Here is a 14,316-nt window from a genome sequence, read left to right as displayed (position 1 = left end):
TTCGGGAATTTTTAAATGTAGATGTTGCTGTGCTTGTTAGGTTTACCGCCAAAATTTGCGTGTTGTTGAAAGGCGGGATAAGCTCGAACTTGTCGTGTTGAAGATTTATCTGTTATTGTTTCCTTTAATAAGGTTTCTAAGTGTGCAATAATTTTAAAATAAGTACAAATAGCCTTCAGCATGGCAGGGAAGGATTATGCCAGTGATAAAGGTATAAATAATGGAAATATGTGTGTTCTGCTTTACGTATTCCTCATGCATTATTTGCTTTCTTCTATTGGCATACTTATTTTTAGAAAAGGCAAGGCAGTTTCTCGTCGAATTTGCGTCAGTTGACGAGGATGGAATGAAAGATTTTAAGTACGCCCAACAATTGACAAAATTAGCTCACCGAGATCAGGTGAGAATGTGCTGTTGCAGCTTTTTATGTGCTATAGTAAATCTCAATTTGTACATAATGTTTGACCGTCTGTTGTAGGTTGCAATGTTCATAGAACTGGACGATTTGTACGAGTTCGACTCAACATTTATGGAATCAGTTATAATGAATACTCGAAGATATGTGAACATATTCTCTGAAGTAGTGGAAGAATTATTACCGGACTACAAAGAGCATGAGGTGGGTTCAAAACATACGTTTAATAAGGATGCTACAGCTTAGCAGCTCGTAAATTACGCCAATTTCCCTCGAATTGGTTAAGCTATAAAGTTATGTGCTGATCGATTAGTAACAGATGTTACATTGGAAATTAATAATTGATTTGATGAGTTGAAGTAACCAATTCTCAAAAAATCTTGTCAAGTGGTACTGGGACTTTTTTCTTGTCTGATATTCATTTTGTAAATTCTCCTACGATGTAGCAGTATTCAACATAAATGTAGGTGATGGTAAATAAAAAGAGATAAATATGGAAGTGGCAAATAACACACTGAGATTGGCGAATTTTCTGTATTGCATGTATGTTTATAGAAGAGCCTACCACTGTGAAGTTGCCATTTAAGATTTAATGGCTTTCAGAATACAGCTTTGTCAGCCATTCCAATTTCACTAGAAGCAGTTACAAAATTATCCAAGTATGATAGTAAAGATCTCTTTGCTAAGGTAGAGCTGCCATCAGCCAAAGGCTGGTTTGAAGACTACAATGCCCTACCAGGTCTAGTCATATTGATGGTGGTAATGAGACTGTTGAAATTTGCAATATTGCTGTTCTGCTGTGCACTTATTTTTATGACAGTTGTTGACGTTAATATGTAGTGTAGCTTGAACCTTGGAAGGTGACAGTTTGGTTGTGAAATAGTGAGACCAACCAATTTGTCATAACAGTATTTTTTTATTCCTTGAATATCCCTAGTTACAATTATGTGCCTGGTAACAAGCTCTTCTATTTCATTGTTATTTAATGTTTTTACTATGTTTCAAGAACATCCTTTTCTAAAATGCCTTATTCCTATGGAGGTTCTCGTAGTTTCTGTTGTTGCCTTATTAGCGTTTTCTCATTGTTAGTGACCTCATCCATTGCCCATTTACTGAAACTCATACCTGTCATGTTGGTGTCATCAGTCTGTTGGTGATGTATTGTGCCTTTAGCTAATCTTATTGTTCTGAGGCATGACATATGTCTGCTACTGTACGTATTCTGCAAATAAGGTGTTTTGAATCAGTTTTTGTGACCAAGGTTTTGAAAAAATGTTTATCAGTATCAGTCACAAACTGAGGGATACAACTGGCAAGTCGCTCTGGTTTCTGAGACTATCAAGGTGTTATATTTTATTATTATCATTTTTGGATTGACTGTCGTAGATCCTAGCATAAAGAGCCCCAGCACAACCCTACAGGTCCTTCTTCATAGCAATACATTGTGTATGCCCTTCCTTCTAAATTTGCATTTTGCTGATGGGAGTGACAAACTCATTGTTCAGTTCCATCATTTTGTTTGTGAAAGACTGCACATGCATCAGAGAGAAATGATAGCACTCTCCCTGTGGTGAGCTCCAGCCCAGCAGGGGCTGAAGTTTATTTTGATACTCAGACCTGTGGTAGACGTTGTATTGCTGTTTGAAAATCCCACCGAGGATGATAAAAGGGCAGAACTGATTCCATACAATCCCCAGTATATTCATCAACTGAATAAAAACAATTTTTATGTATTTGAATGGCCACTCCATTTTATTATGAAGTATGCTGCCCTAATACTGACATGCCGTTTATTCTTTTCCTAGCTTGTTAGGTAACCTTACCACTAGTACGGTAGTACTGTGTATGTATTCAGGGCTGTTTAAGGTACCGCTCTTTGCTCCAGCTCCATTGAAGCTCTGTGAGTGGCATCGTGGAGCACTTGACTGTTCGCTTGACAGTGACGGCCAAGTGACGCTGTGCAAAGGTGGCTTATTCTCTTTTTGTTTAAGACTGTGGTGTTGTAAACAGAAGACAGGATTTGAAATTGTTCAGTCAGAAGTAAATCAATACTCGGATTGGCAATTGGGGATATGCATACCAAAGGAACCACAATTCTAACTAAACATCTTGTACATTTAATGAAGATTCTTATTACAATAGTCTTACTGCCAAACAAATTTTTAAATTCAAGAAAAACCATGCCAGTAAACAAAAGGACTAAATGAATGTAAATACATACTATATACAAAAATTAATAGATGACAAACTGGTAGGCAAAAACTAGGGGTGTGAAAAACAAGGAAAATATGCAAAACTAAGCCATCTCATTTTTCTATTACTGCTTTCTACATTTATTTACTTTTCTTTGCATAAGAGCTTCTATGTTGGGAATGATTGATTCAGCACAGCCCTATCTCAAAACGTATTTGAGACAATAATCTGGTATGGAGCATTTTGGTTGTGTTTTACACAGTTTCATTAGGGAAAATATTTGCTCACAATTATGCATTGCTCCGAACAGGCTCACCATCCGTGCTGCATGTCTATGAAGTTATGGGTAACGCTTCTGTGATAGATGTTTGTAAGATTCACTTAGCCTTTCTGCTATGGTAGCTATCTTTCAACTCTGAATTGCACTGAAGATCTATGATTTACATTTGGAGTACCGAGCAAGGTGGCGCAGTGGTTAGACACTGGACTCGCATTCGGGAGGACGACGGTTCAATCCCGCATCCGGCCATCCTGATTTAGGTTTTCCGTGATTTCCCTAAATCGCTCCAGACAAATGCCGGGATGGTTCCTTTCAAAGGGCACAGCCGACTTCCTTCCCCGTCCTTCCCTAATCCGATGAGACCGATGACCTCGCTGTCTGGTCTCCTTCCCCCAAAACCAACCAACCAATCCATTGGGAGTGGGTGGCTTACAGAATTGCCGTTCACAAAGTATGGAGCACCAAAAATTCTTAATCTGTTTCCAAGTGTGTAAAATCAGTGAATCTTGTTTCAAATTCAGTATGCGGTTTTCTTAAAAAACGTGTATACTCTTCAAAATGTGCAGCAGTGGCAACATTTGTTAATGCTGTTGGTTTTGGAAAGTAAGAGACGTTTCTAGCCTCCACCTGCTTTTCCCAGAGTGACAGTTTCATCTTCTATGACTTTACCAAATCCATCTTATCATCTGACATTTTTTGGCACAGTTCCATGAATTGCTCCAGAACTTAAGCATGACCAAGCCAGCAAATCTCACAGTGGTAAGGTTACTTGCATATTCACAACCAACATCATCCAGAAACACTTTGAATAAGTCATGATTGACTCCTTTTGTTTGAATAGAATCAGTGATGTTTCACAACCTAGCTAATTACATTATTCTGTTTTAGGAGTAACCAGGAGATCTTGATTCTTGATTTTTCTCTGGACACAACCTATTAATCCACTGATTTTGCCAGTCAGAGCTGGTGTACTTTCTGTAGCTGTGGAAGTTGTAATTCCCACAGCAGACATAACTTTTCCATAACCGCTTCAAGTGCATCAAACATGTCTTTTTGACGTGTTGTTGTGTCCTTCAGTGGGATGAGACCTGATGTCTCCTTGTGAACTTCCAGCATTTTCTTTACTGTCCTAATGAAAATGTGCGTGACACTGTGTCTGAAAAGTCGAGTCATCTAAAGACAAAGAAAATGCAATGCTATCTTTAATACTCATTGTCAGCTGAACATCCAAATCTTCTAGTTCTTCAGTTCCGCACATTGCACTGGGCCGAGAAAATGACATGTACTGTAGCTGCGGACACAGGTGGGCACAGCTCTTCTCCCGTTGCTTCAAGGCATTCTTTAATAAATTCACCTTCATAATTGTGTCTTAAATTGAATTTCTTTATATGGGTTAATACCCTGTGACAAACTAATCTTCTTACACAAGCATCATGTTCAGTGAGAAGGTATAGGTCTTCCCATACAGCATTAAAACAAGGTGGTGCTGGGGGCCTGCTATTAGAGCTGCTTGCTGCTTCTGTCCTGTCTAAATGTGCTGATGGCTGGGACTATCGCTGACATGGCCCGCATTCTTTCACTTGCTCTCACCTGTCTCTGTTTACTGTTCACTGTTCTGCGCTCCCGATCAGCTATGCTGAACGGCACTGGTTGTAGATATCATTTATTTCATAAAGATGGAGGTTCTTCTTCATAAATGAAAGATCTCTAAAGCCCTTGTTCCATGACTGGCTTTCTTGTTCCAGTTTTACTACTTGAGAAAAGTTAGTCTACTGTTCTGCCACTGGTTTTTTCCCCCTGTACTGAGTCTTGTCTGCCTCAAGTTTTCATTTTCACAACAACGACAGGGTTGTATGTGTTGTGAAAGCTGTCTACTGTGCAGTTTTGCGCCTGAACAATGGAAAATTAAGTTACAAGGAGCTTTTGTTGTCAAGCAAAAACTGAAATATGGTAACAAAATGTAGGAACAAGTTATAATAGTTTATTAATGGCCAAAGAAAAATTTGTAGTGGATGTTCTTGTCAAATGTCATATGGCAAAATCCCTATGTCCCTGAGGAGAACTGAAAGAATAGGAAAAGTGTCATCTAAGTGTGGGAAAAATATATCTAAAAACAAAGATGATGTGACTTACCAAACAAAAGCAGTGGCAGGTTGATAGACAAACAAACACAAACATACACACAAAATTCAAGCTTTCGCAACCAATGGTTGCTTCATCAGGAAAGAGGGAAGGAGAGGGAAAGACGAAAGGATGTGGGTTTTAAGGGAGAGGGTAAGGAGTCATTCCAATCCCGGGAGCGGAAAGACTTACCTTAGGGGGAAAAAAGGACAGGTATACACTCGCGCGCACACACACACAAGCAGACATTTGTAAAGGCAAAGAGTTTGGGCAGAGATCCTTTACAAATGTCTGCTTGTGTCTGTGTATGTGCAGATGGATATGTGCGTGTGTGCGCGAGTGTACACCTGTCCTTTTTTCCCCCTAAGGTAAGTCTTTCCGATCCCGGGATTGGAATGACTCCTTACCCTCTCCCTTAAAACCCACATCCTTTCGTCTTTCCCTCTCCTTCCCTCTTTCCTGATGAAACAACCGCTGGTTGCGAAAGCTTGAATTTTGTGTGTATGTTTGTGTTTCTATCAACCTGCCAGCGCTATATAGACACACACACACAAAGATTCTGTAACTTACCAAATGAGAGCGTTGGTACGTTGATAAAAACAATAACAAAATAAAACCCACACCCTTTTGTCTTTCCCTCTCCTTCACTCTTTCCTGATGAAGCAACCGTGGGTTGCGAAAGCTTGAAATTTGTGTGTGTGTTTGTTATTGTTTCTATCAACATACCAATGCTCTCGTTTGGTAAGTTTTGTGTCTCTCTCTCTCTCTCTCTCTCTCTCTTCTGTTAATCCTACTTGCTAAGGGTCCTAGATCGATTAACAGTATTGAATAATCATATTTCCTTAAGCATTTTCCAATGAATCTCAGCCAGGCATCTGCTTTTCCTTCAGTCTTGCTTTATGTGGTTATTCCACTTTCATTTGCTCCAGATAGTTAATTGTAGGCATTTTACAGTTATGTTTCCAGTGATTTTACACCAACAGCATAATTGAATAGTAATGGATCTCTTTGGCCATTTTAGCATATTGTTACAGTCATTTATGTTCAGTGCCAATTGCCAGTCCCTGCACCAACCATTGATGCTGTGCAGGCCTTTCTTCATTTTGCCAGTCTTCTGGCTTTGCAATTGTCCCGTGGACACCAGCATTGCCTACCAAAAAAAAGGGGGGGGGGGGGGCTCATAGAGCTTCTGATGTTATCCACTAGACCATTTGTATACTGGGTACTTCAAAAATAGTTTACAAACTTTGGGGATGGGTCCCATACACCAAAACAAGAAAAAAGTCCATGTAAACGTATGTCCAAAAATCCTTGATTTTTCTGATTATTAAGGAAAGTTGAGTTGAATGGCTTTGCAGTACAACCCAACTACTTCATTTACCTACGCTTCTATTAGAATTTTATACCTAGATGGTGTTGTGCTACCAGGGAGACTTGTTTACATTCATAGTTTGCCTATCTCCAGTGTGTCCATTGCGTCCAAGTACTACAGGTAGTCTTAACTGGAAGAGCTCCCTTCAAACATGGCAGGACATACATTTTGTAAGTATGCAGCCATGATTTTTAGTTACGACCATGTTAATGGTATTGGACAAGAGCCTGCAGCGCTGGATCAAATGAAATTTCCAGACCGAAGACAGTCAAGTCATCCAACCTTTGGTGCTCTGTATCGTCACATTGTTGTGACAGGGTTCGTAGCACCACAACCTGTTGACTGCAGAAAACCACATGCTGCTCGTATGCCTGACCAGGAAGACCACAAGACGAGTGGCCCTTGTATGTGGCGCCTATCCAAGTTCAGTATGGAGGATACTTCATGAACAACTCATGTATCCATACCATCTTCAACATGTGAAGTACCTTACGCCTACCAATGGCATACCATGGGAGAACTTTTGCCAATCTGTTGTTTGTTTCTTTAGTTTTGTTTGTAGATGAGGCAGAGTTTGGAAGTGATGGTGTAATAAATTTCCACAACCAACATTATGGGCTGATAGAGATCTTTATGGTGCTGCACAGGCTACACATCAGCATCAGTTTAAATGTTCATGATTCGATGAGTATATGCATGTTTAGAAGGTAGACAAGTGCATTTTGAGCATTTGTTATGAGTTTTTGTGTTGATGAACTCTAGTTACCTGAATTGTGGACTTTCATCAACAACTCAAAAATGAAGAGTTTTTGGACATGTTTATATTAACTTTTTTGTTGTTTTGGTGTAAGGAACCTGTCCCCAAAGTTTGTAAAAGTATTTTTGAGGTGCCTGTATATTGTAATCAGTAATAGTCCTATAATACACCTTGGGGTATTCCAGAAATTTCCTTTACACCTGTCTATTTCATCCCATTAACAATAACATGTTGAGTTCTGTTTCTTAGGAACTCTTGAATCAAATCATAAATCTGTCTGATACTCAGTAAGCTAGTATTTTGTTCACTGAAAAACAGTGCAGACCTGTCAGAAAGCCTTCCAGAAGGCAAGGAACTCGTTATCAACCAGTGCTTCATAGAGGAACAGATGAAGCTGTGTTTCCCAACATCTCCATTTATAGAATCCATAATGGCTTTTACAGAGGAGATTTTTTAATTTTCCATAAACATCATAAAGCGTGGGCACAGAACATGTTCCATAATTCCACAACAAATTGACATCAGCAATAAAAAGTAAAGCAGTCACCAAGCCGAAGATTGTTTTGGACACCACACTGCTTTACAGTTAGAGGGGGTTTGTCGTTGCGTTACTTCCAACCTTTGTACTTGCTTACCCAGCCAATTGTAGGAGGACCGACAGTTTAACATGGATTCCGAACCACAGAGCAACTCGGCATTTTTCAAATCAACAGACATTGCCTGAGGTGGTAAGTGAGAGATAAAAATCCTAGGATTGACACGGAATCAAACCTAAGACCTTTGGATTCGTAGTCTGGCACTGAGTCACACAACGTCAGCAATATAGGCCTATAATTATGGGAATGAGTTCAATGGCCCTTCTAAAAAGTGGGAATGGTGTGCTTTTTTCCTAATTGTTTGCCTTTCTTCCAGCGACCCATGATATACTACTGCTAGCAAATTCTCAACCTCATGGGTCTCTTATGTTGTCCAGATTAATAAGCATTTTCAGTTGATTTTCTATTCCACAGTCATGTATCTCAATATCCGCCATTTTGGCATTGGCACAATGATTGAAAGGAGAAACTACATCATATTCTTCCAGTGTGAAACAATTTCAGAGTACTGAATCCAGTATTTTGGAGTTCTCTCTACAGTCTTCTGTTCTTGTGTCATTATGGTGCCTGAGCAACCGCATAGATGATTTTGATCTGCTTACTGATTTTATGTAAGTCCAAAACTTCTTAGATTTTTAGTAGAACAGTTTGCAACATTTTTACTTTCTAATTCATTGAATGCTTCTCACATTGCTTATCTGGTTTTCATTTTGGCTTCAGTCAGCTTTTGCTTGTGAACTTTACTTTGACTTCACTTCAATCCATGGTGAAGCTATCCTTGCTTCCATGGCAACTTTGTCACAGCTATTGTACCGCAGTTGGTTATAGCCTCTCTCATAAACTTGCCCCGCAAATACTTGTGAAAGGCATATTATACATTGCTTGTGAATTTTGTTCAGTTTTTCTTCACATCTTCGTCCTTCACAGCTGAATATTTTATATTGGCTACTCAGACAGTTGACAGTTAGTTTGTCATCATATAAAGTAATTTTGTGATAAGGAATTCAGAACAATCTCAGATGAATGCCTGTCCCTGGCACCAGTTATAATTGCATTTCACTCTCATTGTATAGCTGACAAATTGAAATTTCTCCTTATCACAATAGCATATTTGAAAACTTAACAATATTCTCCAAGGTCTCTCTAGAGCACTCTGCCACTACAACTCGTGAGGCATTTTGTCTATAAAAGCATCAACCCATCCTGTTTGACCCAACTTTGATTCCCCCATATATCGTGATCTGTAAATGCCTTCAAGAACAACTTAAGGAATATGGAACAAATCAAGGTTTACGTTGACAAAAGACTAAGAAGTAATAATAACGTAATCTTCATAATGAATTAATTCATGCTTTTGCTAAATTTGAGTAAATCAATAACAAAGCTGATATTTTCAGAAATTCTGCTGCTTCCTATTTTTTGCTGTATAACTGTTGTTTTTCTAATAATAGTACCCGTGGGTGTCTGTGATTTTTATTAACAAGCTTTGTCTGTCTACCACATTTTGGCAGTCATTTTTTGTTCCTCATATTATAATGTAATTGTATAGATAAGAGATTTAAAAATTTTACAGTGCTTTTTTTGTATAAATAAGACATTTCCACAGTGGAGCAGCAGTAAAAATAGAAGTAAGAGTAGCATTGCCTGTAGATATTTTTTTTATAACTTGTTCAATCATTTGTATTTGCATGTTACTATTTAGTGGAGCACTAATATTTCCTTCCTACAGATTTGTTTCTCCTCCTGTGTGTAAAACTTGTATAGAATTTTGTTTTCTCTCTTGGTTTTTAAAGGTAACAGCCAAAGACTCATTAGATGTTTACATTGAGCATCGGCAAATGTTAGAACAACGCTTACGACAAACAGGTGAACAACGGAATCCACAAAACAAGTATCCTCCTGAACTAATGAGGAGATTGTAAGTATTGGGCATTTGACCAATTATGTACCCTTTCATTGTCGTCATATGTGAAAGTTATATTCGAGTATCAAACAGTGCCACTCTTATTCATTCTTATTGAAACAGATAAATGCCATAAGTCATTTAAGTTACAATAATGGTATTGTTACATTATATTTGGTGTTACAGTCTGTGTAAGAGGAAACTGATTCCAACAATTTTGGCACATTGTTCTTATTTCTAAACTTCTTCCTATTGTTAGAGTACGTGTGGTTTCATTTTAAGCTTGTAGGATAGTACTTAAGCCCATACCAAATCAAATACTCATCCAGCAGGGGCCAAAGTTAGGTGCTGACCTTATGCTGCACTCAATGCAACAGAGGATAGATGTCGCCATTTTGTCATACTTTCATACTGGAGATAACCAACGGCAGGATGACAAGGGGTATCAAATGATAAGCTTTTAATCAGGTGTTTGTCTGCCAGAAAATGAATTATTCGTGCTCCGAGAATTTCTCGTATTCCTTTTTCCACACCCACCGTTGCCCATGCCTGCCACTTCATTTCATTAACACTTTGAGGACTGGACAGCTAGAGAGTAGTTCAGCTGGCAGGTAATGTTTTTATACCACACAAAACTGATGTCAGTTTATTGCATTTAAAAGGGGCTCATTTTTGTGTGAAATACTGCAAAGAAACTTACAGTTACATTAGTGAACATGTTGTGTATTGAAATGAATATGGATTGTTTCCACAATAGCAATGAATTAATTTTCATCCGTTGTTTCCTAAATGATGATGAATTTAGAAGTTGTTGGTACTAAAAATAAAACTACTTGAAAATTGTGTAGTATGTAGAATACTTAGTATGAAAGGTCAGCTAGATCTTTAGCTAGCGTTTTTCTATTTTTCATTACTGTGTTGTAATGCCATCTTGAAAATGAATGTGAAGCATGTAGCAAATGACAATCGATGCTCTCTGCACAGTGAGTGGCGCTTGCCAGTAAGGGAAATGTGAACACTGCAAAGCAAGTAACATACAATGTTGTCTGTATTCCTTTTCCACCAATTCAAGTGACAAGTGTTGCTGTCTGTGCTTCCTCATGGTAATAAGAACATCATAAAGTATCTTTGTACAGCTGACAGATGGAATACGAACTTTAAAAAACATTACAAAACTCAAAAATGGCCAATGGCATTCCTGTATTGCTTGTTGTTTTGGAGTGTAATCCATGCAATGCAGGAACTATGCCTATCCTTTCCAAAAGTGTTAAACAACACCCAGACTGTCCCCTCTGCAGTTCCTTCTCCTATCCTGTTTTTGTACTGCTAACCCACTCTGTGTGACACATGCAGTTTCCCCTGCCTTTGACCGTGTAAGCTAACCATCCTGTTTCTCTCACCCACCTGACCCAACAATCAGACTGCAGCACCAGAACACTGTGTGTGTGTGTGTGTGTGTGTGTGTGTGTGTGTGTGTGTGTGTGTGTGTGTGTGGATAATTTAGGTTCGTACATACAATTGCATCGGGGCAGAGGGCACGTTTCCCAGATGCTGGTAGGAAGCAGCTGTCATACCCGTACCTAAGCCCGGCTGGGGCAAAAACCTTCCTTCTAGTTATCACCCCATTTCTCTCACCAGCTGTGTTTGCAAGATGATGAAACATATGATTCATGCCTGGCTGGTATGAGGGCTCGAGTTTCACAATTTACTAACCACTGCAGTGTGGATTTCGAGCGCGGCATTCTGCGGTTGACGATCTCATCACTGTCAACCCAAGTCATGAAAGGTTTCCTGCGGAAATACAAAACTGTGGCCGTGTTTTTCAATTTGGAGGAAGCCTACAACATCTGCTGGAGTACTGCTATTCTCCACACTCTCTACATACGGGGCTTCTGTGGCCACATGCCCCGTTTCCTTCTGGAATTCTTAAAAGATCAACTTTTCAAGGTACGTATGAGTTCTGCCTTGTCAGACACCTTTACCTGGAAAAACAGTGTGTCTCAAGGTTACATCCTGAGTGTTGTCCTCTTTGCTGTTGCCATTACCCTACTATGGCCTGTCTCACACCAGGCATCTCTGGATCCCTTTTCATTGATGATTTTGCCATCTATTGCAGTTCTCCATGGACTTGTCTCGTTGGAAGGTGTCTTCAGCGATGTCTCGATTGTCTTTACTCTTGGAGCACCGACAGCCAAATTTACTCATACCTTGATTCCAAATCAGTTCAACACGGTTTCTAACTGCGCTCGCACTACATATGCATATCCTTATCATTCATGGTATAAAATAAGGTGGCCATTGCCATTCTGTTCCTGTACAGCCACCGTTACAGTATTAAATGTTTCATAATCCTAAAATTGATATTTTTAAACAGTGTCTGCGCTCGCTTCATCGTGATGGCTGAGTGCGACTGACTCACTGCCTCCCATCAACCGATCTCTAGGCACTAATTTGCACCGTTCAAAACTATGGGGGATCACCGTAGTGATGCTGCTGTGCCTTAGCAAAGAGACACACACTGCTATAGTAAAAAGCATAAGGGAAAGATTCGATCCATCGAATGCCAGATCAACATCTGTACTCTTACAGCTTCTGTAGTTATCTGGATAGCAAAAGTTTGTTGTAAAATGGAGACAGTTTGACTGATGAAGAAATTCTGGAGCTGCTCCGAAATTGATGATGATGGTTTTGAAATTGATGATAGCATATCTGAAAAGGCGGAATCTGCTTTTCTTCTTCATCTTATAAGCAGGAGCTACAGAGAGAAGTCGAAAAAGTTTTAAGATTTCTAGGGTTTGCAGCATTCACTGTGGCCCGACTGGAATGGGTTAACATTGCATATATACAGTACAAAATTTGGAAACTGTAATGCTTGTTATTTTAGAAAACATTTATTTTCAGTGAAATATATTTCAAGGACCTATCTGCAACCAAGCCCACTCCAATTAGAGATGTAAAGGCAGATCACATAGGAAAACTTGTAACAGTTCGTGGAATTGTTACAAGGAGTACGGAAGTGAAGCCAGTTATGACAGTTGCTACTTACAGTTGTGATCAATGTGGTGCTGAAACTTACCAACCTGTAAGTATATATATGCCTTCTCTTTGTAATGTTTATTTGTATAATGTAATTGATATAAAGCTCTCTTCATTAAAATTAAAAAAAGAAACGTTCTTAGTAGATGCTAGCATAAAAAATGTGTAAATTTCAATGATATAATAAATTCCAGAGAGGTAAAAAGTTATTAGGAACAAATAGAAGTAGTAAAGGATGCAGCAGTACTTTACTCCTCAAAATTAATATAGTCATTAAGCACTTCTGCTTCCATATGAAATCAGATCAGACAAATAGAAATAATCGAACGTACCCATGTACAGCACAAGGTTGACTAATCATCTGTGCTTTCTGATGATTAATTAGTTTTACATCTAAAGCGTTAATGGGAATTCATTAATGGAAAAATATGTAAAATAAGGGAAAATTAACCATTCACCTACAGTAGACTGATGTGTGCCACATAGACAAATGTGACAAAAGCTGTTTTCGTTAAAGTGTTCACTCTTTTTTTTTCTGTTATACGTCTGTATGTGCAACATGTCAGTCTACTACAATATTAGAGAAGAAAATTTGCCACTCACCATGTAGCGGAGATGTGAGTCACAGATAGGCACGACAAAAAGATTCTCACAATTACAGCTTTCGGCCATTAAGACCTTTGTCAACAATAGGCACTCAAACGCAACTTGCACACACAACTTCAGTCTTGGGCAACTGAAACCACACTGTGAGCAGCAGCACCAGTGCTTGATGGTAGTGACGACTGGGTGGGGGTAAGGAGGAGGCTGGGGTGGGGAGGGGCAGGGATAGTATAGTGGGGGTAGCAGACAGTGAAGTGCTGCAGTTTAGACGGAGGGCAGGGGTGGGGGAGTAGTGGGTAGGAGATAAATAAAAAGACTGGGTGAGTTGGTGAAATGACGGCTGGTTAGTTCTGAAATGGGAACGGGGGAGGCTGGATGAGTGAGGACAGTGACAGTCTGCTATATATAAGTGTTTTGCCTCTCCCATAGTTTATATATAGTTTTACACAAAGGATATTTTAATTAAAATTTGTTGTGTATGGAGTAAAATTAAAATAAAAAAAGCACTAGTTTGCTTTTGTGCTACAGAACCAAGAACTGACAGAAGATTCAGTTAACAAGTAAAATTAGAGTTTGGGAACTGTCAAGGTATTGCTATTAACTGTAAAGAACCAATTAACTTTACAGAATAAATACCTTTTTAGGATGTATTGTACCTCTGCAAAATATTTGCAGCCCATATAGAAGTGCTATTGGTATAATTGAAATTACTTGTTTTTGGCAGGGTCAGATTTTTCAGGCATAAGAAAGGTATCTAAAAATGAACATAGAAACTATTCAGAAGTTATGGATTCATTGTCTTATAAAAGTAACAGTAACTGGAGAGTCAAATACATCTCAGGGTTTTACTGCCAGTGGTTTCTTTTTTCATAAACAGAGAAAGAATGTAAGAAGGACAAAATTTAATTAAGCTGTGAAAGTCTTTCTTGTTCTATCAAAATATCATGTGATTAATGACATGTTTTTAATTTACAGGTGGCAGGAATGAGCTTCATGCCAGCTAGTTTGTGCCCCAGTGATGACTGCCGTGTCAATAAGTC

The 14,316-nt window shown here is 38.9% G+C and overlaps 1 protein-coding gene across 1 annotated transcript in view; it reads left to right on the top strand.

Moving 5' to 3' along the window:
* Positions 1 to 53: 53 nt before the first annotated feature.
* LOC124776261 (DNA replication licensing factor Mcm7) overlaps positions 54 to 14,316 on the top strand; it is a 74,541-nt gene continuing 60,278 nt past the window's right edge. The window contains exons 1-6 of the mRNA XM_047251154.1: positions 54 to 211; positions 297 to 400; positions 479 to 619; positions 9,528 to 9,652; positions 12,539 to 12,719; positions 14,252 to 14,316. The exon at positions 14,252 to 14,316 is cut by the window's right edge and continues 73 nt beyond it. Coding sequence (XP_047107110.1) covers positions 181 to 211; positions 297 to 400; positions 479 to 619; positions 9,528 to 9,652; positions 12,539 to 12,719; positions 14,252 to 14,316 — 647 coding nt within the window. The 5' untranslated portion in view covers positions 54 to 180. The remainder of the gene's footprint in view (positions 212 to 296; positions 401 to 478; positions 620 to 9,527; positions 9,653 to 12,538; positions 12,720 to 14,251) is intronic.

Source organism: Schistocerca piceifrons, chromosome 2 (assembly GCF_021461385.2).
Source record: "Schistocerca piceifrons isolate TAMUIC-IGC-003096 chromosome 2, iqSchPice1.1, whole genome shotgun sequence".
Lineage (NCBI taxonomy): Eukaryota > Metazoa > Arthropoda > Insecta > Orthoptera > Acrididae > Schistocerca > Schistocerca piceifrons.
Note: the sequence above shows the minus strand (reverse complement) of the source record. Positions and strands in the feature narration are given on the sequence as shown.